Source organism: Gallinula chloropus (assembly GCF_964237585.1).
Source record: "Gallinula chloropus genome assembly, chromosome: 14".
Classification (NCBI taxonomy): domain Eukaryota; kingdom Metazoa; phylum Chordata; class Aves; order Gruiformes; family Rallidae; genus Gallinula; species Gallinula chloropus.
In genome coordinates this window covers 7,823,645-7,851,337 of record NC_140099.1, presented here as the reverse complement: position 1 = coordinate 7,851,337, position 27,693 = coordinate 7,823,645, and the positions used below count along the sequence as shown (strand labels likewise).

The following is a 27,693-nucleotide window of genomic DNA, read 5'->3' as shown; positions in this document are numbered from 1 at the left end:
ATGTGCCTGGACTCACCTTCTAACAAGGCAGTCAGGTACTTGGGGAAGAGATTTTACTGTTTAGACTATGGAGAACAAAAGCTGCTCATTTGCCAGAAGACAGAACTGGGCAATGTAACTACACAGGAAAAACCTAAGATGCTGGTAGACTTCTTGGTGGGCAACCAGGTAGAAAAATGGGGAAAGCTGAAGGCTTACCATGTATGTGATGTGGCAAATAAAGTCCATGGCCTTTGGAACATGTGCCTGACTAACTTCATCTAGCTTTCCTCCACACTGAATTCAGTCATGACTAGAAAAAGCAGATGACCTAGCCAGGAGTCTGAGGGCAGCAGACAAAGGTAAACAGAAAATTAGTAGTGCAAAGAGGAAAAGAAGAACACGTAAAGCTGTAACAGCAGAACCCTGAGAAGAGCAATACCTCTGTGGAAGGATGGAAAGAGACAGATGTGACATTCAGAAGCACAAGTCAGCAGCAAGGACAGGAGGTAGTGGAGGCAGCATGCCAGCAGCAGACCAAGAGTCACAGAGCCAGGCAGCGTATCAGAACACAACAAAGCCCTGGCCCACCCAGTTACACAGTGTTGGAGACGGGCACACAGTGCAAGGGGAGGCTTCTGCTGAGAGAGAAGGAAAGCTGGAAGAGCAGCTGTTTCAAACAAAGGTATGAAGCTGGATCTGACCATATAGAGCAAAAGCAGTAAAGTTGTAATTCCTATAATAAGATGTTGAGTCAAGCACCTTTGTTTTGTGGCTTGTTTTTTCAAATCCTAATATTGCTTGCAAGAGGTTATAAAGCATGGGATCTCCATAGCAAAGACTGCTCTGTTACTTCTGAGGTCCTGCAGGTAAAAGGATGATCATATGTAATGGCAACACAAGGAGTAAAGTCACCTGCAAGCTGTTATTAACTGGCTGAATTTGATTGCACAGAAGGGGTGTATGTGCACTTGCAGTCAAGGCTGGTTTGTGCTGCTACTGAAACAAAATGAGAAATGTGATCTGCATCACCCAGGGACTGCCCCATCATGCTTCATTGTGCAGGCTCCACCCAGCTTTACTCTCCTTCAGCAATCTCCTCTTACAAGGAGAGCTGATGTATAAAAAGCCCTTCTTTAGCTATCTCAAGAAGGCTGGATGTCTTGTCACCATTTCTTCTTGAATAAAATTAGTTTCAATACACTTTTACTATGCAAAGGATTTATTTTATTCCTTTTACACCTTCCAATTTTACTGTGTAGTAGCAAGAGGATGGAGGGAGATGAGGAGCAAAACCAACTCTTAAAGTTCTTATGCTTCCAGGGTGGTTTGAGGCCTCTCCAGCTGCCTGTTGAGGTGGTGATACTCGTCTGACCATCAATCTCATCAGCAGTTGATTTGCCCAGGTTATTCCAAGTGCTGGACAGACTCTGTTATCCACTACACTATAAGGAAAGCATTACAGATTTCTGCATGTACAAGTAGGCATAAAATACACTCAGCTATGTCAGAGACAAGAGGAGATGTAAAAACACTCCTGTGTAAGCATGTACACCAGCCATTAACTCCAGAGACCCCCCATTCCTGCCACCAATTTGCTGACTAGGGATTACCATGTGAGTTATGTGGCAGCTTCTTCCACTTTACAGCACATTGGCTATTGCAGATCTCCAGCAAACAGAGCCTCACTGGGTAACCTCACTGCTACCCTTAATGGGCTCTGGCAGTTTCTATCAGAGTGATTAGAACATGCAGGGGTTAAATGCTGCTCTGTGTGACACCGTTACGTTTCTGCTGTGCATGACTTACCCACAACTGCACTGAGCAGCTTCTGACTCGCTCACTGCATCGGTCACCTAAAGCAGAGAAACAACATTTGGAGTTGACCTGTACTTATCCATTTGTTGGGCTGGGAAGGGGAACAAATCCCAAGAAAATCCATGTTACTGGATTACATATTAAGCAGAGTTAGGAACCCTTCATCTTTGAAGGCAAACTGAAAAGGCGTATTATCTCAGCTTATTTAGCTAGCTACAGTTTACATGAGTGGTGCTTAATTTGTTTAAAAAGCCCAAAACAAACCACAAGCAAAAGCCACAGAAAATTGTTTGATGGTGTATCTGTAGGTAACAGGAACTGAAGCTGGACTCTCCCAAAGGAGCCCTGTTCTCAATCATTTCACTCCCTTTGAAGGCCTGTTTAACAGGGCAGTCTGCCTTTGAATACAACTTAGAAAAATCCACACCTCTTGGCTCCCTGTACTGTCTTTTGATGTCACGATTCTTCCCGCAAGTTCTTTGCGGAGTGCAGCAGATTAAGTTACAGGTACTTCCCTGGCTACAGCATACAGAATGGATTACAGCCATCATTTTCCTCAATGTTATTATAGTCATAGTTTATTTTTGTAACCACAGACTTGATGTAATGAGTGACCTTCTGTTAGAACAGTCTTGAAGGCCCCTTTGTTAGAAAGTGGCCAGACCGTTGTCCTTCAGCATCAGGCAGTGACCTCGTCTATTGTGAGCCAGCACCACTGTAAAACTCCTATCATGGGAAAGTCAATCTAAGAAGCTGCCTTAAATAACTCTTTTCCCTCCTCACACTGAAGTCTTTCAAAGTACATACTGGATACACCTAGACTTGTGTTATCCTTAAATCAGATCTGTTACCTGCTAGACAAGTGACTCCAGGCTGAAGTTTAAATCCTACAGAATCTTAATGGCAATCACACTGAAAAGAAAGACACTGTGCACACCTGAAAGCTGTCCAAACCACTGCTGCGTATTAATTCCTACACACTCCCTTCCAGTTATGGTAGTAAGTGTAAGGTTTTACACAGTGCCCATTCTGTAGGTCCACAATTCCTCTTAGGAAACAGAAACTAATCACATAAGTAACAGCTGATGTTGCTAGGACCTCTTTCTTCCTGATCCAAAATTCTTCTTGCGTGTGACTCCTCAAGTTTGACTTTTCTTCAGACCTCTTTTCTTCTGCTGTGAGAAGGAAATCTCAGCGATGAGTACTTATTCATTTGATGGAAGGGCATTCCAGAAAGGAAGCTTCCCCACAGCGGCCTGCTTCCACATTTACTTACCTGTTTCTCAGGCCACATTCCAGGTGTGGATGCTCTTTCTCCAGCATTCATATTCTCCTTCAATTTGCAATTAGTCCAAGAGCAGCAGCATGCTGCTTCTGGAGGATGGACGTCATGCCTTAGCCATTTTTCTCTAAAGAATGTTCTTTTGACTGGTATCACTGTGCCCTGTTCCGGTTCCGCTTGAGTCAGCTCACATTCATCCTAATGTTCATCATCTCAGCAGTTGCACAAAACCGCTGAGCTTCACAAGAAGGCAGCAGCTGCTGGTGTTTCACTGTCTCCTGTACATGTGGAATATAACTGTGCCTGCAGAGTTCCCAGAGCAAGCCTGCTGCGATGGCATTTGAAGCTAGTGTTCTTTCTTAACAAACTCCATCATTTCAGGCTGATGCTCTGTGTGGCTGCTATCCACATCTATTTCTGTTAGCTTTGATGGACAACCTTTCATAACATTTAACTTCTTAAAGTTTAAGAATACAATGTTAAATTTACTAACTTAAAGTAAACCAGTTCAAGAAAACTTCAGTTTCCAAGTCATTAAATACTGAGCTGACAGTGTTAACTGCAGTATCGAGACCTGCTCACAGAGATTTCCTCCCTGCCCCAGCCATTTATTAAATGCCTGTAAAGTCCCTCTAAAGTGAGAAGCTATTTTGATGTCATACCTGATTAATGCACATAATTGGAGTCCTGAATCTAGTGCTTAAGCTGTGAAGCTGTGCTCCAAATGTCTGCAAATAGCGAGCCTTCACAACAGAGTCTGAAACCCCAAACTCGCAGCGGAACAAAGCGGCAATGGAGTCGATGACCACCAGCCGCACCATCCCCCTGCTGAGCAGGAGGGAAACCCTTTTGGTAATGCAGTTCTGGAAGGTATCCTGCCAAAAAGACAGCCAGCGTTACAACACTTCAAATAACTCTACTTGTAAAATCAAGACAGTAACTACAGATGTTGCTGAAGCACAAGCTGATGGAGTTTCTCAGCATAAAGGGAGCGTGTCTCACTAGTAACCATTTTTCACAAGTGTCTTGTGGTTTTACCTTAAGGAAAAAAAAATGAAGAGAGCAAACAGCAACGCCCAGGTATCTGCAGCTCTGCCTTAAATCAGTTATGCACTGACATTTCAAACTCTCCAGAAGGCAATACAACAGTACTAAACCATTCCTGTTGTGCAGGAATGGCTCTCATTGAGCCACTGAGGACCTGAGACTAGCATTAAATATGCAAACAGGAGTTAGAGGCTATGCTGTTGCTCCACTAATGACACACCAACACTAAATTACATAGCTGCTACATCAAATCCACACTGATTGAGAGTCATAAACATGAGGAGCTGAGGGACATGGCTTAGCTCTGGGCAGTGCACCTTGGCAGTGCTAGATCAGTGGTTGGACTCAATGATCTTAAAGGTCTTTTCCAGCCTAAACAATTCTGTGTAGGTTCACAGCACAGCAGTTTGTATCTTTCCCCCTCCAGTTCTTACCAGGCAGAGAGGTAGTACAGCTGCACTGCTCTGCCACTACCTATTCCAGGAATCATTTTCTGTATCCTTTCTTCCCACCTGCTTCACTTGCTATTTAACAACTCCAGTGTTAACACCTTTTGCATATGTATCAATATCCTGTCTTCAACCTCAGTGAAGATCTCCCAGGAAAACTAGTAGCAAAGTATACTACAGTTTAACAAATATTATCTTACAAAAATGCACTACACGATTCATTCTAAAAATATTAGTCTTTATCTTTTAGTATCTTTCATAATAAAACACAGTAATAGACAGTCCTGTGATCGGTATTAATAAGTATTTGTTACAGACCTTTCAGCCTTTTGAAAGGTCCCCTATATAAAATAACCCTGTGGTTACTGGATTATAGTGTGATAATTATGCATTTTTTAATTTGTGCTGGTATTTACCAGGTCTGCTGCATGCTCAACGAAAATACTGTTTCCAAATCTGATCTTCTGTATGATTTCTGCTGGAACATCTGCACGCAGCTTATGTTGTTGACCTATGAGTTGCTGCAAGCGCTTAGTTGGGAATATATCTTCCGTACAAATGTAGACAGCTCCTAGAATCAAGGAAACCACCTCTATTAGTGTAACAACAGGGCTCTTATACACAGGGTTTTTAACAGCCCCAAAAGAAAAGAATGTTTTCTGCACTCAAAAGCCAGACATATGTACCTGGACACACATGTGTCGTGTTTCGCAGCCACACTGCACACTGGGGTGTGCACCACCACCACCACCACAACCCGCTCCCCTGACCTCCCTGTGGCTGGCAGGTGCTTTCCCGGTGCCTGCTGACACAAGGGATTTCTGTTCTCTCCACTAGGTGACACTCACTTTGCACAGCCCTGAACACCCTGGCAGCCTCACTCGGGTGGTTAGGAGTACCAGCATTTATCCCACAGACTAACAGAGCGATACCTCATAGTTTGCCTGTTTCAGTCAGCAGTCCAACACACATCACTATACTATAAAGGAAATTAACTATCCCAGCCAAAACCAGTACAACCAGTATTTTGATTAATTCCACTCAGTGTTTACATATGGAGGTGTACTTATTGCCACAATTTGTAAGACAGTTTATAGGGGACCACTCATCCAATCTCAGTCCAATTAACTCTTCCTGAAAATGGTATACTAGATAAAATGCATTAGACTTCAATCACATGACAGAGTGATGTCTGTATATTTTCAGTGTGGTTTCCTGTTAAGAAGTATGCATCATTGCAAAGAATTTGAACCATCCACCTCAGAGACGTCAGGGAAAGAAAACAAATGCAGACAGGATTTTCTTTATAAAATCTTGTTACTGTTATTGCATAACTAAGTAGAATGACCAGACAACGCTTCCAGGGTTACAGCTAAGGATTAAGTCCCCTCAGTAAAGCAGCTGAAGCTGCTAACAGAGCTTGGCAGCTGATGTGCTGGGCAACACAAGACATCCTGAACATTTCCACCCCAATGGTCCATCCCTATTGCTGGGTCTCCAGGGAGCGGAGAGGCCCATTTCCAGATGCAACTTCCAAGCCCTCTATATATTCCACTGGAAAAATAAAAAATAAAAATCCGAAACTACAGCCAATAGCAAAACCTGAGAGGTGTCAGGACTGGGCCAAGTAAAAATGAATGGCTGCTTCATCAATGAAGATATTTTGCTGATGGACACCTGCTTAACAAGGGTACTGAATTTTGAGAATCTTATATATAAGACAATCTTACACAGTACTGGGGCTCATCTCTTTAATATCTTTATTGATGATTTGGATAGGTCTACTGAGCACCCTCTGTAAGTTTGCAGAAGACACCAAGTTGGGGGTAAAGTGTCAATCTGCCAGAGGGTAGGAAGGTTCTCCAGAGGGATCAGGACAGGTTGAATCAATGAGCAGAGGCCAAGGAGATGAAGTTCAACATGGCAAAGTGCCAGTTCCTGCACTTTGGTCATAACCCCAGGCAGCACTATGGGCTTGGGGCAGAGTGGCTGGAAAGCTGCACAGAGGAATCTGATCTGGGGGTGTTGGTGGACACTCAGCTGAACGTGAACCAGCAGTGTGCCCAGGTGGCCAAGGTGGCCAATGGCATCCTGGCTTGTATCAGGAATAGTGCAGCCAGCAGGACCAGGGAGGTGATCATCCCCCTGTACTTGGCCCTGGTGAGGCTGCACCCAGAATACTGTGTTCAGTTTTGAGCCCCTCACTACAAGAAAGACATTGAGACCCTGAAGCATGTCCAGAGAAGGGCAACAAAACTGCTGAAGGGTCTGGGACACAAGTCTGATGAGAAGCAAGGGGGTTTAACCTCTGCCAAATTATTGCCTAGCTGGTTGTGGACCGTGACACTGGACTACAACATAAAAAGTGTAGTGGAATGGTGAATATTTTCCACACTTTTTCATATTTTTTTTCCCCTAACATTGGAATGGATGGAATTCTGAATTTTAGACTGTGAGCACAAATGCTGGCTTTGGTAATTACAAGGACTGAAGTCATACACAATACCTGCAGACACAAACAAGCACAACTACAAAAATACAAGAGGTGCTTCCCAGCAAAGTTACAAGGGCTGGAAGAGATTGCCAAATAACTCAACCCAATATTAAAGACCAATGCCTAATTACAAGGCAAAAGCACTCAATATCACGTATCTTTAAAGATAAGTGAATCCTCATAATCTCAAAGAGAAGAGACCAGTACAACACAAACAGAAAAGCCTACAGCATCATGCTATCATGCTATTTACAGTTTACTAGGAAGCTGTTGGGGTAGTTATCACCTTTGATAAAGAAGCTGAGAGATACTATTAGGGAGTCAGTCCTCCTCAGTGATAAGCATCTTTCCTCACAGGTCCACAAAACCAAATAGTAACCAACTCTTTAATCAAAACTCAGTGCTTTAATCCCAGTTATTTAGGTTTATAAAAAGTGCTAAATTGGTTGTTGCTCAAAAACCATCCCAAAAACAGAAGAAGAAAAATAACCCAACAGTAAAAACTTCGTTAAAGAAAACCCACCCTCAAGAACACTAATTTTGCGTTTATGAACTTAATCTGTCAGGCACCAAACCAGCTTGTTGCCAAAGTTTTCCCCCCTAATTCAGAATTCTAATGTGTATGTGAATTTGCCACATTATATGCAAGTTGTACTTATGAATATGGGCACATGAAATAAATTCACCCAAAATGCAATTGACTGTAACTGACATTCTTAGAATGGCAGAAGGATAACCTTGAGGCAAAGGATGCCCCAATTTCTTTGTGTGCTGCCAACCACCGCCTAGCACCAAGAAAAGTAAACAACATCAGCACTGAGTCAAATGAAGTAAATACACAATAAATCTGTACTGTCTGAAGAAATGTATTTCAACATCACCACCTAACAGAAGTTTCTAGCACTAAAAGCTCGGGAAAATCCCAGGCACAAACCAATGTTAACTCCGTTCAACTACATCAGTTTTACTCTGTAAATCACTATAATTGTTGTTATCAAAGTAAATATTCTTTGAGATTTGAACCCCCCAACTAGGGAATATACATCATGTAACTTTCCACAAACATCCTGGGTATCTGACAAGGTGTTCTGCTGTGGTTGTTACCTAGGGAGTCAGTAAGTACTTAGGACTGCAATGCTTTTCATCCACTGCTTGCATGCCTCTTGTTTAGCCACAGCAGCAAGCAGGTAAACAACAGCCAACAGTCATTTTGTGTTAAATTACATTGTGATGCAGCACATGTGCACAGCAGCCTTTTCTCTATATGAAGATGCATTACTAACCAACTGGCTTACTAGCAATGCTGCTGCAGAAGGGCAAGACCTGCACTCAATATGTCCATCTACTTCAACAGACTGATGTTCTTAAAGACAGCATTGTCCCCCAAATGGCAATTTAAGTGATATTTGCATGTCAGTACTTACCAGACTCTAATCCACCGTATTTGTAAGGATACTGCACACAAAGGCACAACTGTAACCCGATCTGAGTCTTTCCAGCAGAACTTTCCCCAGCAAGTTCTGTGATTCCCACTAAAGGAATGCCACCTTTCAGTAAGTTATCCAGTACTGAACATCCTAGGCTTAGCTTTTGGTGTTGAGAGGTGAGATGATCTTGATCTTGGTAGAGCTGAAGTGCTGCAGGGGTTTAGATTTTTTAAAGTTATTTAAAAATAGAAAAAAAAAAGTTTCATTTAGTATTTTTCTAACACACAACAATACAAAGGATAGGCTGTCTATCAGGTCTACATCTTAGAAGGGATGCTTTTTTGTTGATGGGAGATGTTTTCTGTTTTAGCATGGTATTCCCCACCTCCCTTTCCCCTGCTAACTGAATGCCTGTTCACAAATTGGTAGTTTACACCTTTCCTCCTCAAACTCTTTTTTTCTCCTTTCTCTGCCTCTAAGCAGTTTCTACAGAAAGCTACATTCTGGGAAAACATTGCCAGCAAGGTTCAAGCACAGCAATTACCAAAATTGAAAGCTATAGCAGATGATGAAACAGTGTACCAGGCATCTGGCCAAGGCCTGGAGATATATGCAAATCACAAGAAAATATATTCTAAATAGAGAGCTGCCACGAAGCATTTGTAACGGAAGAGCTATTAGGCTTGGGTTGGAATTAGATGTTTGTATCAAATCAGTTTGTATGGTTTATAAGTTTTTTAATTAGCCTTAGTCAAAAAGGGAGAGGGAATCTTCCCCTCTCCCCCAGTCCAGTTTCCCAGATTGGAGAATCATTTCGTCCTATTTCAAGGAGACTTGACCCTGAATGACAACATTCATCCACTTCTACCTACCTTCAAGGCCTGAGAGGAGCTGTCCTTAGGGTAGTTAAATAACTCACTGCAGCATAACAAAAACACTTGCTTTTCCATTTTCAGCATCATGTTACTATGTCAGTGAGGAGCCAAAACCTTATTTTCTCCCAGTGACAGTATTTTAAAGGTTAAAAAGAACACGTTTTTACATTACCTGTGAGCATACTATTTCTTCTCAGAACAAGAGAGACTGTTTTCAGTAAGCACTGTATATCTGCACTGGATAGTTTCATCAGTCTTTGCAAATCTGCTCCAGAAAGATTTAAAATCTCTTTTATTGATTTTATGTCAGCTGAAATTAGAAGAGTTTTTATAAATACTTTTGGCTGGATTACAGTCTTATGCACAAAAGAAAAGTCTTCCCACTTTCTACTACTCATTTACCTCCACTGCATTCTTGTGAGCAGGAGGAGGCAAATTATACTTTGAACATATCAACACATGCTATAAAATTGTTTGGAAGTGTATTACTGGGGCATGGGAAAAAGGCATCACTTCTAATTACTCAAAAAAACTTGCTGATGAAATACTTAATTACAGCTCTAAAACGCTACTGTACATCTACAGGCTTACACCCACAAACAATAATCTGAAGGAAGACAGTATGGTGACAGATCCATTAGCAAGACGTTGGCAAATGAAGTTACCTTTCTTAAGGGCAGCAATTACTTTAGGGTTCAAGTCAAACTGGTCCCAGTCCATTTCCTGATACAGCACTGGGCTGATTTATCTGTTATTAAAATGGCTTTTATCAGATATGCATGCAACAAAAAATAAGCATCATTCAGGGTGAAAGGTTTTTAGGCATATTTTTTAAAAAACAATATACTTATCATAGAAAAAACCAAACAATTCCTCACACTGGCAGAAGTCTTCTCAGGTGGTTGTTCATGGATATACTTAAAAGGGTTCAACTAATCATTCTGCAGTTAAAGACTTTAGTACTTTTAGTTCTAATTCTGCATAGTGCCTTTGCTCTGCACTGAAGTCCACACCTGTGTTGGGAAGTTATTTCTGTCCTGCCACACTACACAAGCTTTTAATTTTCCAATAGATAACAGATCTCATACTTGTGTCATTGAGAAGGATCTGGGTCTATCACTACATTCGAGAGGCAAATATATTTTGATTAGCTGAAAGCAAATTCAGCATTAAAACATTCCAACCAGCTTTTTACTTACACCAGCATTGGACGCTGCTTGATAGTTTGATCTGAGCCACAATCATTTAGCACTGCAGCCGCCCAGCAGAGTTCTGTGGGGCCTGCTACTCACATCACCCTTATGAGGGACTGCAGCACACACATACAAGCTGTATGAGGATACAAGATTTAGTGAACATCCCTCTTTTAACACAGGAAGGAGAGGTTGCCATGGACCCTGATACTATAGATCCATGGCCACAAGTTAGAGCGCAGGAAGTAGCCCTGGTGGCTAAGAGAGCCAATGGGATCCTGGGGTGCATCCGGAGGAGTATAGCCAGCAGGTCAAAGGAGGTGATCCTCCCCCTCTACTCTGCCCTGGTCAGGCCCCACCTGGAGTATTGTGTCCAGTTCTGGGCTCCTTGGTTTAAAAAGGACAGGGATCTCCTGGAGAGAGTCCAAAGAAGGGCCACGAAGATGATTAAGGGCCTGGAGCATCTCCCCTATGAGGTAAGGCTGAGTAAGCTGTGACTCTTCAGCCTTGAGAAGAGAAGACTAAGGGGTGACCTAATTAAAGTTTATAATTATCTTAAGCAGGGGATGCAGGGGGAATCAGCCAGCCGCTTTTCAGTGGTCTGTGGGGACAGGACAAGGGGCAATGGCTGCAAGTTGGAGCACAGGAAGTTCCACACCAACATGCAGAAGAACTTTTACACAGTGAGGGTGACAGAGCCCTGGGACAGGCTGCCCAGGGAGGTGGTGGAGTCTCCATCTCTGGAGATATTCAAGACCTGTCTGGACGCCTATCTGAGTGATATGTCCTAGGGAGCTGCTTTGGCAGGGGGGTTGGACCCGATGAGCTCTCGAGGTCCCTTCCAACCCCTGTGATTCTATGAGTCTGTGACTAACCCACAAGGAACAGTTATTTTCTAGCTATTTCCTTTGACCTCTCTGTTCAAAGCCCGTTCTAACCGCAGCCGGTACTCACTGAAACGAGCCGTGGTTATGACGACCTCCGGCTGGAAGGGCTGGAAGCCGCGTTAGGCGCTCCAGCCGCCCGAAGCCACGCCATTGCCGCCACGGCCCGGGGCGCTGGGGAGAGCGGGAAATCACCGGGAGCACGTTACCGGCAGGACAGGCGTGTGCCTCTGCCCGGCCCTACCGCAGCCCGGCCGCAGGGGGAAAGGCGAGCGGCGGCAGCCCCCCCGCGGGCTGTCGGTCAGAGGGCAGCGCGGGGAGGGGCGGCTGAGGGGGGAGCAGCGCGGCCGGGAACGCCCCAGCCCAGCGCACCACCCCAGGCTCGCAGCTCCCGGCCTTCCCAGGCAGCCCCTCCCGGACACCCCTCCCGCCCCGAGGCCAGGGGCGCGAGCGCAGGGCCGCCCTACTGACCGCGATCCCCTTACGAACCCCCCGCCAGAGCCGCCGTCAAGGGCTGTATCCAATCGCGGGCAGCTTGCTTGCGACGTCACTGGTCACAGGCCAATCAAAACTCCACAAAGACCGTTCCGGTAAACCAGCCAATAGCAGGGCAGCGCCTGAGGAGTGGGCGGGACGCTTTTCGTTCATGTAACGGGCTCTTCCGCGGTGCTGGGCAGAGAGCGGCGGAGAAGGGGGGTGCCGGCTAATGCTGGCGGTAGCACGGTCGCGCTGGGCCCCTCGGGCGGACGCTGCCCCCACTAGACTTGGCGTCTCTCCTCCTGGCTGCGGGCAGCTGAACCCATCCCCGGCGCGGCCCTGCCGCTGATTGGCCGCTGCGCTTCCTCGGGCGCGGAATGCGGGTTCGTTTCCGGGTTGCGGGAACAGCGGGCCCGCAGCGCATGCGTCCCGGTGGTCCAAGGGCGGGGAGGCGGGAGGGAACAACATGCCAGCCGTAGCTCCCAGAGATACAGGATTGGCTGGGAATTCCGGAGCCGGTGTCCTATTGGGCGTCTGGGGTGACTGGGCGGGAACTAGCCGATCGCTGCTTTCCATTGGCCCCACACTGTGCCTATTCCGAGCGGCCTGGGCGGCCATTGGGTAGAGTCGCTATCAGTCTCGGGGAGGGGCGGAGGGGGGGGCGAGTGGCGGAGTGTGAAGTGGAAGATGTCGGGCTGCGAGGCCCGTGACGCCAAGAAGCTGGTGCGGTCGCCCAGCGGGCTGCGGATGGTGCCCGAGCACCGCTCTGCCCGCAGCCCCTTCGGCTTGGACGAGCCGCCCTGGGTGCCTGACAAAGAGGTATCGGTAGGGGCGGGGCGCCGCCCTTTCCCCCTCGGGGAGGGGGGGGGCTGCCCTGCGCCGGGGCAGCTCCGCTCGCGCGCCCCGGCGGCTGCGCTCGGCGGGCGGCTGCCCGCGGGGTCCTGCCCGCCTCAGGGGCAGAGACACGCCTCGTACGTCCGCCGCCGGTCCGAGGGGCCGGGGCCGGGGGTTGGGATCGTATTTCTTCCCATTTCTTGCCTGTCCGTGTGTCCCGGAGCCTCCCCTCCTCTCCCTCTCCTCCCTCCGCCGTCGCTGCCTGCCGGGGCGCCGCTCGGGGGTGTCCGCTGGCGCAGCGGGCAGCGGTAACTGGCGCCCCGGAGGAACCCGCCCGCCTGTCCAGCCGGCCCGCTGCTGAGGCGAGCCAGGCGGGCTGGGCTCGCACACTGACCGGGCGGCGAGCGGGCTCGCCCGGTCGCGGTGTTCTCAGCTCTGAGCCCCCGGGGTTGTGCCGATGGGCTGTCAGGGCAGGGCAGGGCCGGCGCTCGCCCTTCGGGGACGTGCGGGCCCGTCGCTTACATTAGCGAGGAGCTCAATGAGCTGGAAGCGCGGCGAGCGCTGCCGCGTTAGCACTCCGGGAAGCGTTCTCTCGGGGTGCTGAGCACCGTGGCGGCCTAAAAGAACAAGATACGAAGAGTGTCAAGGCCGTGAGGCCCAGTTAGAACAGCCCCCTGGCTCCCTGTGCGGGTGGTGCCGGCGCTGGGTGACTGCCGGGCAGCTCAGGCCTTTCAGTCAACTTTGCCTCTAAATGCTTCTCCAGTAAACTGTGTGATCCGGGTCTGGCGTGGAATTGAATAGTTAGTTCCCAGCTCCTGCAGCTAGGTGCTAGTACAGCTTAGCACCAGTTGTTTATTTGTTGCCGGCGCCCTGCGGTGTGGATTCATGCCAGGGCTTTTAAAGGTGGCCAGAACGAAGGTTTGTTGTTCACGGGCCAGTATGGATTTAAGCAGGGAGTTGCTGGACAGAGCCAGTCTTGGCCAGGTACTGACACGGTTGGTCTGTTTAGTGTGGGAGCACTATGTCCTCCTTGGTTAGGAACGAGAGAGAAAATTTTGCCCCTACCTGGTAACTCTTGGGGCAGAAAGCTCTGTGTAAAGGTAATAAGGCTCTCTCTGCTAGTGTGCAGCCCAGGCAACAGAGGCAGTCTTTTGCTACCTTAAGGTACGTGGCTAGCTAGTTGCTGGGTTTGTCCAAAATAACAACCCTTTTTGGGAAAGTGACTTTTTCAGCTTAAATAAGTGGTCTGTTAAAATACTGTGTGGGCGTTGTCACCAGTTGTTATCTTCCATACTTGGAGAATAAACCCAACAACAGCTTCCCTGCCATCTGTAGCAGCTGGCTATCAGAAGTGTATGAAGTATGAATAAGACACAACTTTCAGTGTGCAGAGCTGAGTGTCATTGAAGGTATCGGTGCTCAGCTCTCTGGGCTCCCGCTCAGCTGGCACCGTAGGTGGTGTGGTGCAATGGGGGTGTTGCAGGTGGGGTGTGTTTTTATGAGGGAGCAGGTAGCAAAGTCTGAGCAGTGACTGGGTGAGTGGTTTCTCTGTGTTGCCTGGAGTCTGCTTTTGCTGTGTAGGTGACTTGCAGCATGTGCTGTGACACCCAGAAACCCAGTTCCTGACATCATCATAATCATCAGTGGATATAATCTGTGTAACAGTTAAATCAAGATTAGTTTTCTCTCTGATCTGCTGAAATACAGTTTTATTTTCAGTAGTCCATCATTAGAGCAGACTAGCTTAATTAAAAAACCCCACCACCAACAAAGAAGGTACTTCTAACTCAGTGTCATACGTAGTACCATCTTTGCTCAACTTTGACCCTGTAGCCTGTTGTCAGTGGGCTGATGGTGTTGATTTCTGATTAAATGTTGCTTTTGTGTCAGGCTTAGTGATATTTGCTATTGAGAGGAAGTGTAGTATAGGCAAACATTTAAAATGCATTCGTTAAGTTGTAATAACTTTGTAAAGTTATTAAATTTCTTAGTGTGTTGAAGTTCTGACATCCCTTTGGTTAATGATTACCAAATATGTTACAAACTTTGCCTTTAAGTAAGGCAGGTACATGCTATACAGGGAAGCTTATAAACCCCATGCTTTTATTAATAAGGTGAAATTTAAAGAGACAGCGTTATTTAGTTAATGAATTCATCAGGAATGCTTGCTCTTGTGACCATGTCAGATGTAAGTGGGGGAGGGGGAAGTGTTCTTGCTCCAACACAAGAGACTGGCCTTAATAGGTGTTAAGCTGGCTTTTCAGATATTGCTGGCTTCTGCTGTGCAGCCAGTAACACTCACAAAGTCAGTAGCTTTATTTTTCTTAAGCAGGAGAAGTCTGCTGGCTTATCTTTTTTAAAAGTAAAACCACCTAAAAATATGGCAGTAAGTAGTTTTGTGAAACTTGGGTAACACTGAAATAGATTTAAATTTTAAAATTTTATGTCACAGGGTTATACAGTCTTTAAATACCAGTTATTTTGAGGATTTTGAAGTGTAAGACTGAAGCGGGACTGCAGAAGACTTCCTCCTTGCTAGTCTTACATTACTCACCTTGTTATTGATACTATAAATAATGAGTATTTGTGCTGAGCACCATTAAAGTTGAGACTGAGCTTAATGCATTGGTCACTGCATGTGTCTTGTCTAAGCCAGGATTTCTTTGTTAATCCCCAGCAGAGCTCAACTGATAATGGTCCTGTTGGGGAAATCTTGGACTAGAAATGGAGTGAAATTTGTGTGCTCCAGTGCTGAGATGGCCAAACCTCATGACATGCAGCTGCACACCAGATCTGTACGTGGCTGAGGGACACTGTGTGCCTCAGAGCTCGAATGTGTGTGAGGAGCATGGGGGTGCAAGTGGCAGGATCCTTAGGACTCCAGGATTGGCCTGGGAGGGAACATTGCTGGGTCCTTTGTTGTCTCAGGTGCTCTGAGTCTGCACTGGTCAGGTGATGGAATTCTGCTCAAGCTGGTGGCAAACGTGTGTAGCTCACGAGATGAATTGGCCCTGTGCAGTTGCAGTATCAGGAAGCATCATAAGCCCTCTCTGCCCTATGTTGGCATTGTTTTCTGCTCTGGCATCAGCTGTTTCAGGCAGGCAGGGCATGAGGTGTGCTTTGATGAGCTTGTGAACTTTGGCATTTGCCAGAGTTCACTGTGTTAACAAACTTAACTAAGTGTTTTCTTGCATCACTTCTCAAAGTGTTTTGTTATTGTATATGCAGATAAAGCCTGTGAAGTGAAACTGTAGCTTCCAGTCTATCTACAGCATCCTCTGGCTGGATCCAAGTGCTGGGGAAATTCGTTATCACACTTCAGCAAATGCAGGAGAAGTTCCGCCCGGCTTGTAATGAGCTAGCCCGTGGTATTCCTAAATTAGTAACAAGATCCAGCAACTGCTGGGTGTTCTTCCCTTTTCCTCTTGCCATGTGAAGTGATCTGGTATTAGTGGCATGTTGACTCTATGGATAACGAATTCTATGGATACTAGTGATATGCATTTCAATTTCATATTTCATAGAATCATAGAATGCTTTGGGTTGGAAGGAACTTCTAAGATCCCTTTGAGTTCCAACCCCCAATTTCCTACCTTTTTATTTCTACTTTCCAAAAAACTCAGATTTGCAGTAGTTTAAAAAGCCTGTGTAACTCAGACATTGTGCTTTCTGCTCTGTAAATGTGATAAAAGCCCCTTAAATCTACAAAGCTTAATTCAGTAGTCGTGTTCTCTCTATGTCAGCATATGGATGAACAGGAAGGATTCACCTTTTGAGGTGTTTTTCCATAGTGATAACTTCTTCTCTGTCTGGGAAGCAGGCATGATGGAAGTGGGTTCACTTGATTGTGGTAACCTAGAGCCGAATTAACTTGAAGGAGCAGTGTATCGAGCCTGCTCGCGTTAGGACTGCGATTTTTGTAGGAAAATCCCATTTTTGCCATGCCTACCACCATGTGGCATTTGAATTGTGGTTTGTTTATGAATGCTCCATGTATCAGGGAGTGCTACCATGACAGGTTTGGAATTCAGCAATAGGGTTCTATAGAGTTTGTATGGATAGAAGAGAATGGATAACTCTGTTCTTTCCTGAAAAGCAATTTGTATGTTCAGCATAACATTGCTTTTGAAGCCTATTTAGGATGGTATTTAGAGGAGCTTTTTTCCCCACCAAGCTTGTGGCTTGGGCTTTTGTTTTATTTAAAAAAAAAAAAAAAAAAAGAGTTAGACTCCTGGTAAATCTGTAGTATACCAAAAGTCTTGCCAGGTCCAGCTCCCAGACACGCTCTTAAGCTACACATGTCAAAAATTAAACCACTAAATCGCCATCAGCGTAAAGCAAAGTGCAATACTAGCTGTAGGGTGCTGCTTGGAACAGAGATGAAATCTGGGGAGCGCCAAAGTTGCTAAAAGTTACTCAGCAGTGAAGGTTAGAATAAGCTTTTGTACAGCTGCTGTGAAAAGGGGTGGTTGGGTGCTGAAACACTACAGGAGCACTTCTAGTTCTCTTTTGGGGGGAATTCAGAAACAGTTTTTCTGTAGCAAATACTGGAGTGAGCTGTCTGTGTTCTATTACAGTAAGTGCAGTTCCTCTCCTTTGTTAACCTTATGTTTAGATGTTGTTAACAACCTTATACTTCCAAAGAAAGAGAACAGTTTCTAGATAATTTTTAGTTCAGCTGCTGTCATGTTTTCTTTGCTGTCTTTACTGGACTGGTGACAGTGCTTGGGTATCTGATGAAACAGAAGTCCCAGAAAAATGACAACATCCAATGTAACCTGAAGGAATTTATAGAAAACAAAGGGTTAAGTACGGAAGAGTGTTCAGTAAAGGCCACCAGTGGCTACTGTGGGCTCAGCAAGTAGCACCTGCTCTGCTTTGGTGGTCTTTAAGATGATGGAGTGCTGTAGGCTGAGGTGGTCTTCTTTGAAGAGTTTAGGCTCCTAGAGTTAGAAAACTTACTAAAGGATCTATCTGTGTTCTCCTGATTGATATGTCAGGTGTACTTTTATGCTATTATTTGCAAATAATTCTAACAAAAATTGCTTTGGAGAGTACTTTTGGTGCATAAAAATATGTTAAGTTTTATTTTAAAAAATTAGTTGTAAAAATCACTCCTCGCTCTGGAAAACCTTAAATCTAAACTCTTAAAATCTGAAATTCCCCTTTTATTCTACTCAGTTGTGAGAGAAACTTCTTCAATTTTTTTCCTGGCTTTTGTTTTGGGAGGAGTGTGGGCGTAAGCTTGTTTAGGAAAGAGGCATTTCAGGAAGTGATATATTGTAGCTGGAATAAAAACTAAGTCTTAGCGGCTTGGAAGAAAACCAACTATCTCTTAGGGTGTTTCAAAAATGTGCAAGTATTGAGAGTATTAAAATACGTAAACAATGTTTTAGAGAGTCAGCAGAGCACCAGAGCATAATCCAGCGAGGATGAGAACTTATATAAAACCAGTTGACTCTGGAATGTGTGACTGTCTGGACAGCCAAATGTAATTAAGCATGATAAGTTGTTCTGAAATGTAGTTTTGATTGCTGGCAAGATGCAGTGTTCCTTAGGGTGAATGAGCTTGGCAACCTTTTTGTCTTAGAAATGGGGATAACGTTGTCTTGCTACATCCATGTTAGAATAAACGAAACCCATCCACAGTGAAAAGACAGAGGGTAGAAATTCATTGGAAGCCTTTCTTTTAAAGGCATAATGTAAAGCTTGGTCTTTGTATGCAGTAATACTATTGGAACTTTAGAAATCTTGTAGTTTAGTTTTAATTTGTACTGTTTTCCAGTGCCCAAGATGTATGCAGTGCGATACGAAGTTTGACTTCATAACCAGAAAGGTAAGAGAAATCAGTGACGTGTGAAGCATTAACTGTTGCAAAAGAGTAAATCAACAGAACTCCATATTACAGTGTAGAAGATTTCAGTAGAGTAGCGTGCAAAGTCTGATGTAACTTAAAGTAGTTTTTCTTTCTGTTCTGCCTTTTCCCAGTAGAGGTCCTTTTTGTTTTAGGTGTTTCTTTGAAATTCTTTGTGTTGCTCAACATATAATAATACACAGTTAAGGGTTTTCCAAACCATGGGGTACTCGCAGGGTTTGACATTCAAAGGAGGAGTTAGAGGAATTCATGCTGGAGTGGGCTGCTGGCATCAGTACTGACATAGAAACCGAATCAACTAATTCAGTTGTGTTTTAGGAGGTCAAATTAGTTGTGGAAATGTAAGGGAAAATGTTTTCAGGAGCAATGAATTATAATCTTACGTTAAGGGACCTTATTATTAAAATTCAGAAAGCCAAAACTCAGATTCTCCTTCTGTTCTAGCAGTAAAACAGGATTTATCTTGGGTTTGAAAAGGGGATTTCTGATGAAAGTAGAAAGTATAAGCTACCTTGATTGCTGAGAGCCATAAGTAGGCTCTCTGTATGATGAGAAAGCACTAGCATTAAATCATGCTTGTTACGTAAAAGTGAGCAGATCGCTCTGAAATGCATGCTGGTGTGCAGAGTGGTACTGTGGGAAAACACCCTGCTGATGCTGGGGTTTTGTGTGGAGAAGGAAATCAGCCTCCCCAAAAAAAGGCTGAGTGATTTTTAGCAGGGAATGTTACTCCCCTGTAGAACTACACTGGCACTCTCTCAGCTCGTGCTTGTGAGAGTGAAGAGAGATGGGAAAGCGTGACTTGCAGTGGAGTGACATAGTGTTTTCTGATCCATTATTTGGGGGGAGAGGAAGGAGAAATTGCAAACCAGACATGGTAACTAACATATTATACCATAGGTGTATGTTTTCAGGAGACCTGAAGAGCACTAGGATGTCAGTTAGTGATTCTGGTGCTCTGAAGTCCTGTAGTTTCTCCTGTCCTTGCTTTACCCTTCAGCTGGGTGGGTTCAGAGCGTGGCTGTTGGCTGGTCAGAGCAGTTTGATCGGGAAGCTCGAATTCATCAGGCTGCTGCGTTTGGCTTGTGTTAGCTTTGGGAAGTAAATGGAGGTGGCCTTGGGCAATAGGTACTCCAGAGAATTTTGCATGACATTTGGAAGGAAAGCCTAACACTGACCAAAACTGCAGCGTATCAATTCCTGGTATCAAACTGTATAAAACTTGCTTTGAGGCACAGATGGGTTCCTGCTTGCCTAGGAGTACTTGCTCTGACAGGAGAACTGGCAGCAGGCAGGCCTGCTGGGACCGTCACACCCCAGTAGTGATTTGGAGCACAGGCCACTTGTTGCAGACTCAGTAGCTGTGGTACACATTGCAATACTAGTTCTGATTTTGCAACTTCATTGGATTTGTCCTATGCTGCCTGATACTTCAGATAGAGAAATAGCTTGAGGCTTTAAGCTTCCATGGGAAAAACACGAGGCTTGAGTTTTAAGGGAGGAGAGTAAGATCTCCAGTTGAAGCTTCCCAAGATCTTTGCTTGGAAGTGGGAAGGGACCTAGAAACCACACTTCTCTTGTGTTGTTATTGACAGTAAAGCAAAGGTTTTACTGGATGCTGGAGAAGCTGTTTCAGTGTCTTGTCTGGTCTGCTTGAGAATCAGGTTTACAGAGTAGCAACGAAGGTTTATAGTACAGACCATACTCAGTCCTAGATGTCTCCTTCTACTGCTCCAGCAGTTAAATTTCCTTTACCTATCCCTCATCTTGGATGTTCCACACCTGAGAAACCATTCTGTTTCTTGGAGAAACCTTATCAACTTATTCCCTAGCAGTTTCCTGTGGAAATGCACAAACAGGATGTTCTCTCACACTTAGCATCACTGTCGAAGATGCGGAAAGTGCTTCTGTGACAAGTGCTGCAGTAAAAAAGTGCCTCTGCCTCGCATGTGCTTTGTGGACCCCGTGCGCCAGTGTGCCGAATGTGCCCTCATCTCGCAGAAGGAAGCTGAGTTCTATGACAAGCAGCTCAAAGTGCTCATGAATGGTAAGGGCTGAATGTGTCTCTCTGCTGGCTTGCTCCTATTTGTACTTGTTCCAATGTGGCGTTGCACGGTTGTGGCAAGCAGGAAGAGCAGTGCCCCTTGTCAGACAACCTGCAGCTTTGTCTCCTGTAAGTAGTTTTTTTTCTTGTCATGCTGCTTGTTTGCTGGTTAATAATTCTGTGTTACCTGTTTGTTTAGGGGGAAGTTTACACTTCTTAGTCAGTGTTTACAAAGAGTGATTTAATTAAGCACAACAGAATTTTAATGCCTCTGAGAACAGATGTGTGTGCAGTTGGCGTTTTTCTTAATGCATCTTCTATTCATATTCCTGTTTCATTAAATAAGGGTGAAAAATACTTAATGATAGAGAATATTTTAATATTTCCTAACAAGACACAGTGCTTGTTTTAAGCTTCATCTGAGAGCTTTGATCTTGTCCGTTGCCTACAGCTATGGCTGATGGCAGAGCATCACAAGTGGTCACTTTTGTGTAGCATTAAAACTACATGCAATACAGTAATTTGTGTTCCAGTAATATTAAGAGAGCTGATTTTTCATTTTTTAAAGTATTCTGTGATTGTTTGATGCCTTTTGATGGGCTCTCAGCACAACACCAGTGCCTGTAATTGGTAAGCTAAGCCACGCGTCTGATTGGCATAAATGTTCTGAGGGAGATTCCAGGTTCAGGAAGGAGTATGCTCACCCCTGTAACACACTGATCATCCTTCACTCTGCTTTGCAAATCAGGGTGTAGATGGCTTATTGTAATACTGTATTAAAGCTGGAAGCTGTTCCTGATGTACTGTAGAGCCATAGATCACAGGCAGAGAGGTGGCCATTGTGTTGTCCCTTTGCAGTTTTGCTGCCTGTGCTGAGGGTCAGTGAGGCTGGGTGGGATAGTGACCTGGGGAGTGAGGTGGAGCTGCCCGAGGCTGCCTGGCTCAGATTATGGAGGTGGATTACAGACTGTTTGGCTGGGCTGTGTGTTGTTTTTCCATGTCCCAGACCAGCGGTGTTGGGATTAGGTAATACAGGGGGCGTGAGGCATGGAGGAAATAAAGCGGTTAGGCGTGTAGCCTGCTTTATTTTGAATGATGAATCACTTCACTAGTGTAGTTAAGATGACTTCCCTGATGTCAAAGGAGTTGTTTTGAGCAGGAAGAAACAAAGCATAAAGCTGAAGTTCATTGACCTCAAAGTACAACTGAGCCAGCCTTCAGTAATGAGAGAGAGATGTCTTTACTGTTTATTAAGCACAGAGCTGAGGGTCACATCCTGCTACTAGATTCTTCTGAAAGATTTTATTTGAACACTGAAACAATAGTGCGTGCCATAGTGACAAGATAGGGTCTTTGATTGCCTATTTTTGCCATCTCCAAATCTGCTCTTGTTTTTAAAAGATTCATCTTGGGTATCATCTGTATTTCTACAGCATGTGGGAGAAATTCCATAGCAATTGTGAAAGGTCCTGTGATTCAGAACATGGCAATTAAAGATCAGCTTTTCATACTTGAGTGTTCTGCTGATGTTGATCACTTTAATGCTTCAGTTAGTCTCTTAATCCACCCAATTCAGTGTAGAACGTACAGTAAGTAAGAGTTACTGGATTTGATACTTGAATGTTTCTTCCCAAGCACTGCATCAGAATACTAAAACATTTCTTTCCAGGTGCTACATTCTTTGTAACTCTGGGAACATCTGATAAACCTGAGCTTATGGTCTGTCGACTTTCCAACAACCAGAGGTGAGAAAGATTGACAGAAATTGCACTTGTGAAGTAGGTTTTTGTTTCACTTGCAGCAATATTATTGTCTAATAACCTAAATAAAATGTAAGAGTAACATGTAAGATATTGGAGAGAGTAAAATGTAAGATATTGGAGAGAGTAATAGGACTGAAAGGGTAGGTACAACTTTATTGGGGTAGGTTGGTTTGAATTTACTAGCAGCGTGGATCAGAATGCTGTGGAATGGTGGAGCTCCACTCACAGATGATGCCTCTCTGTGCCACTGGGATAGTTTTTTGCCAGCTAATGGGAGGATCATAAGAAGGGGATGTGGGGGGCAGGAAAAGGTCACTGAAAAAAGCTTGTTTTGGAATGATTCTAACACTGCACCATATTGTTTAGTGTTAAAGCCAAAGCTTTGGCCATCCCTATGATTTGTTTGGCTGGAACACTTTAGAGTCAGTGTTCTCTTCTTCCCCCAGAACTTTGGAAGGGGGCTCATGGCAAACAGAACTCTAGGTTTTATTGGGTTATTTTCCCTCTAAGTGAAGAACTTCAATGAAAAGTATTTTTTCCTGCTTGATTTTTCTCTCCCTCCCCATCTCAAAGAACAGATAACAGCCAGTCTCTGAGAGACTGTGTTTATTTTTTCTTTTAATTTGGATTTGATATTGTAGAAAAAAGCTCTGTTATTTTCTAAAAAATGTTTTTCTTCTGTAGATACCTGGTTTTGGATGGAGACAGCCACTATGAAATTGAAATTATACAGATTTCAACTGTTCAGATACTTACAGAGGGGTTTACTCCTGGAGGTAATATTTTTTTCACTGAATACAAATTAACCATTAAGTAAAAAAATACCTGAAGCTGTAATTATTGTTCAAGCTCAACAGTGCATCTCCAGGTTATTGGCAACGTAGGTGTAACTGGGTTAGTTGCAACTGCTTGCAGAATAGCATGGTGTGTGGAACCCTGGCTGTGTGGGTACTGGTATGTGGGGGAAAACTAAGAATTGGGAGAGCTCTAATCTGGGAGAGCTTCTTGGTAAACCCGAGTAAAGGGGGTTATCAGCTGTTCTGATCCTTTCTCTTGATTCAAAAACTCAGAGGAGGGAACTGTTAGCCCCTGGTAGCTTCCATTTCAGAATCCAGCTGGGATTTCTCTTCTGCTAGTACAAAGAATTGTGAGGTGAGATAACTGGGGGGTTGAGGGGGTGATTGGATTACGCTTTCTTAATTTCATTCAATGAAAGGGTGTCACAATGAAGCTGTTAATATCTGAATCAGAGGGCAGCTACTTACTGCTCATCTCTTACCAGATTTTAGAGTTTCAGGATGAACTTGAATATGATTTCACTGAAATGAGAACAAACAAGGTCAGGAATTTTAATAATTGTTCTTTAGCAGCACTTCTGTCACTGCTGGAGCTTTCTCATGGGACAGCCTGTCCGTGCAGTTCAGTCAGTACAGCACCTTAACTTCAGTAAACTTGCTGAGTTACTTAATGCTCCTGTAGATCCCTGTTCACTGCTCTTCTGACTGCTTTATCTTTTTGCCTGCCTGCCTCCATTCATGATGGTAGAAAAAGATATTCACACTTACACCAGCCTTCTGGAGAGCCAGCATATTACTGAAGGTATCACCAGTACCTTGAGCATGACTCACCTAAGCATGTTGTCATGACCCCCCTCCCATCTGTCTCCCTCTGCAGTGCTGGTTTTCTGCTCCACCTGTAACTGTTCAACTTAAGAGAAGTTATGTTCAGATCTGACCTGTATCTGTTCCTTCCCATCTGTCTGTTTAATAAACTGAGAGCAAATGTTTTGTATGCATGTTGGAAGAGAACTAAACCATGTGAATTCAAGGCCTTCTTTAGACCAGGGGTGTTACTGTCTGTGCTAGGGGAGAGAAGGGAAGATGAGACGTAGTATCTTTAGTGGCACACAGTGTTATGCTCCACCTGCTTCAGCAGAGGTGTGAACTGTGTACAGCAGGGATGAGTAACATGCTTCTTGAGTACTGTCCAGTAAGGCTTTCACTGAACAAACTGACAATTAACAGCTGGCTTCTGCACATCTTGGAAAGAAGTGAGATCTTGTTATATAAGGTGTGTCCTGCGTGACTTGTGTCTGGCATTGCAGGACATTACCAAGCAAACTGGTCAAGGCTGTAGGTGTTTGATTCCCACTGGTCTATCTTGAAGTTGTCCCTTAATCTGTTTGCTAGCCTGGCCAGGGAGTGAGTGAGGAAGTTGCAGTTCAGCTTATCCTCAAAGAGGAACAAAAAGCTCCTTCTATAATGACTGCTTGCCAGCTTTTGATCAGCTTGCTTAGATTGAGCTTGTCTTTGTTTGGCTGCTTGGATATTGCAGCAGTGGCCTGCAGGAGCCCTCTCTTGTGGACGCTTCTTTTTAAAAAGCCTTGCAGTGGGGCTGTTCCTGGGGCTTAGTTCAGACTCCCATACATCAGGAAACGATGCCAGTGAAGCGTGGTGTTCTAAACAGAGTTTAACTTCCGTGTTTTGGTTTGGTTCATTTTAACCTCTGCAGCCAGAGGAAGAGAAATACAAACATCTCGCTATGGCCCTGTTTTCAGAGCAGTGTCTTTTGTAGTGGATTTCCTTTTGTAGTGGATTTCCTTCAGGAAGTACTTGACGTGTCCAGTCATTACCTAATCTTGCGTAAGCATCTTACCCAACCTTTGCTGGCTTTGGAGGGACTTTTGACTGCTGTGCCAGACTCTGGATGGAGCAGGGATCCCTCTCTGGTACCACTCCAAGCTGCCACAGTTTGCGAACCACAAGCTACTGTCAGAAGCTGTGGTATCTGCTTAAGACACAGTGATATTAACCCAGGAGGGTGGTTGGAGTGTGGCTTACACCTGTTCTGCCTTGGGGGCTGCCAGAGAGAATTAAGCACTGAGTCTGCACACCCCAGTGCCTGGTGCTCGCACCCTGGGCCCTGGCAGTTGTTAGGGCACCTGCAGGCACAAGTGACATGGTTTATTTTCAGCCATGGTTATCAGCTAGAGGAGGTTGTGTTACTTAGTTGGTAAAACCTGTTGCTGTTCAAGATTTTATTTCTCTTTCCAGGAGGTAACACTCGTGCCATAGGTATGATTCTGCAGTATAAGGTACCGGGATCAGAGGAGCTGACGCAGATGAAATTCACAGCCGGTGAAGACTTCAGCTGTAACAAGAAGCTGTCGGCAAGCTGGCTGGCAGCGATGCACAAGGTGAGCAAAGGAAGCAGAATGTACAGAAAGCTGAAGAAAGTGGGGCTCTTGGTAGCACTGAGGAGACAGTCAGCCTTAGGGGTTGCCTTTTCTTTTCAGGGTGATTTTTTATTTGAGGCTTTTAGAGCCCTGTTGCATCAGGAAACGCGAGCTGTGCTGGGCTGTTGATGAGCGTGACTACCTTTGTGCACATGTACATGAAGATAGGCACTACAAAGGGTTTCCCAAGATCTTAGGTGTGGCATCAGAGGAAAAGAAGTAGGACTTAGGCGTTCAAGTTCCTTAGGGCTTTGTTACTCACTGAAGAATATGGGTTATGAAATGCTCCTAAACTCAGCTCATTTGTTTTTCTTACTTGATGAAGATTGTAGATTCCTGACAACAGAACAGAGGGGTGGCCAGGCCCCCATGGAAAGGTGCCTCACCTTCAGTTGCTAGGCACTGTGTGGCTAGGGAAACCAAAGCGTGTTGTTCCCTAAGTCAAAGTTATGGGAGACAAAACCCACCCCAACTGGTTCTGGAACTTTGTTCATCTTCCTGATGGTTAATTAGACCTGTAATCTGCAAGCTGTCTGCAAACCCCGGTGTGTGGCTGTTTGCTTCCTTCCGTGTCAGTGTCATTCAGCTCCCTGGCATTTAACTGGTGTTCAGCACAGGGCACTTTGTGTTGCCCTCAGGACAATTCAGCGCTTCCTCGTGCCTGTTCTATACCTGTCCTTGCCTTTTCGTGAGCGAGGTACCTCCTGCAGATACAGTGAGAACCAGTGATTTGTGGCTAAGTGTAACACCCTTTGGCCAGTTTGTCTCCTTTGGCAGGAGTTTTGGGTGACTGATGGGTGCAGTGAGCCATCGAGGCCCTTGGTAACGGCACTGAAAGCACTTGAAGCTGGAGAATGTGTGTCTGTTCCCATTGCAGGGGGTTGGTTCATCCTGTAGTTTGAGGCAAAGTGGACACCTCACCACAGCTCTGCAAGGAGGAGGCAGGATATGGAACAGAGTAACAGGTGTTTGGACAGGTTACCAGCCTCTCAGAAACACTGCTGCTAGCTTTTTCCAAGGCAGTTTTGATCAGGACTTGTCATTTCTGACCAATTTAAGTCAATCTAAAAATTCTCAGTGACCTCAGAGTGGGCTTAAAGTAACCTTACATTGTTTCAAAACATTCCCGAATGCTATTAAATGCCTCAGGCCAAGGGAAACAGCAGAGGAAGAACTTAAAGCTTTGGGCTTAAAGGACACTTTTGGAAGGGTAGGAAGGAGATGAGGTTGCTGCGAGTGAAACTTCAGTTACCACAGTGATGTTTTGCCTTTGATAGGCAACGAAACTCCTTTATGAGTCCCGGGACCAGTGAGAAGAGCGACCTGTGGCCACTTGAAGGAAGACACCAGCCTCCACGGACCCACCTCTCCCTCTTGGCTAATTTGACAGCTGGTAACACTTGCTACTCTTGACCCCTTCTCATTCCAGTGTGGTTCATTATGTCAGAACTGGCAAGTATAATGTGAGTATTTTTTTTTTGAACCATGAGTATTCACTCTAGTGTGCAATATGTATACAATTAATGCTTTAAACAGCCTCACCTTTTAAGACTTTGTATATTTTGTTAAGCCTTTATTGGCACTTAATATGAAAGTGACCTGCACTACAGCTTCTGTACAGCACAACTTTTATAGTAACAATTATATATACTGTTTGCTGCACAAAGCAAACCAACGTGTATGTCTCTTCTGCAGAGAATAGCTTTTGGGTATAGATCTCAGGTTTTTCCCTCTATCCAAATGTTTAAAATCAATGTACAATAAAATCTGCCTTAGATATGATTTTATAGAAGTTTTTTTTAAACATTTCATGTTAGCCATCTCTTTCACCACGTACCACCAAATTGGACTTACATGAACAGGATCTTGAAACTTTTCTTCTGTAATAAATAAGCTTCCAGAATAATTTTTAGTTTTGTATTTTCTTTTTGGTAACTAGCTTTTGTTAATCTAACTGTAATGCTATCTGAAATTGTATACAATTTAATGTACAAATACGAATAAATTAATTCACTTA

General features: G+C 44.7%; 2 protein-coding genes across 2 annotated transcripts; one reads left to right on the top strand and one right to left on the bottom strand.

Annotated features, from left to right (window-relative positions):
* Positions 1-1,199: 1,199 nt before the first annotated feature.
* XRCC3 (X-ray repair cross complementing 3) lies at positions 1,200-10,105 on the bottom strand. Its single transcript, XM_084270545.1, has 7 exons — positions 10,037-10,105; positions 9,544-9,636; positions 8,494-8,706; positions 4,992-5,146; positions 3,742-3,954; positions 1,789-1,835; positions 1,200-1,424 (listed from the first exon to the last, which is right to left on the bottom strand). Exons 1-7 carry the CDS (start codon positions 10,089-10,091, stop codon positions 1,202-1,204), a joined length of 999 nt encoding a protein of 332 aa, XP_084126671.1. The 5' UTR covers positions 10,092-10,105; the 3' UTR covers positions 1,200-1,201.
* Positions 10,106-12,585: 2,480 nt separating this feature from the next.
* Positions 12,586-27,453, top strand: ZFYVE21 (zinc finger FYVE-type containing 21). The gene is made up of 7 exons (XM_084270622.1): positions 12,586-12,744; positions 18,545-18,595; positions 20,513-20,681; positions 22,348-22,423; positions 23,126-23,217; positions 25,495-25,637; positions 26,954-27,453. Exons 1-7 carry the CDS (start codon positions 12,613-12,615, stop codon positions 26,987-26,989), a joined length of 699 nt encoding a protein of 232 aa, XP_084126748.1. The 5' UTR covers positions 12,586-12,612; the 3' UTR covers positions 26,990-27,453.
* Positions 27,454-27,693: the final 240 nt, after the last annotated feature.

Bases quoted from the DNA above. Each gene is read 5' to 3' on its own strand.
- ZFYVE21 (XM_084270622.1), top strand. From the start codon at position 12,613: ATGTCGGGCTGCGAGGCCCGTGACGCCAAGAAGCTGGTGCGGTCGCCC. The intron at 18,596-20,512 runs GTAAGAGAAATC...TCTCACACTTAG, and splicing joins TTGACTTCATAACCAGAAAG to CATCACTGTCGAAGATGCGG. The intron at 25,638-26,953 runs GTGAGCAAAGGA...TGCCTTTGATAG, and splicing joins GGCTGGCAGCGATGCACAAG to GCAACGAAACTCCTTTATGA.
- XRCC3 (XM_084270545.1), bottom strand. From the start codon at position 10,091: ATGGACTGGGACCAGTTTGACTTGAACCCTAAAGTAATTGCTGCCCTT. The intron at 3,955-4,991 runs GTAAATACCAGC...TCTTTTTGGCAG, and splicing joins TTGAGCATGCAGCAGACCTG to GATACCTTCCAGAACTGCAT. The intron at 1,836-3,741 runs GTATGACATCAA...TCTCTGCTTTAG, and splicing joins CAATTATGTGCATTAATCAG to GTGACCGATGCAGTGAGCGA.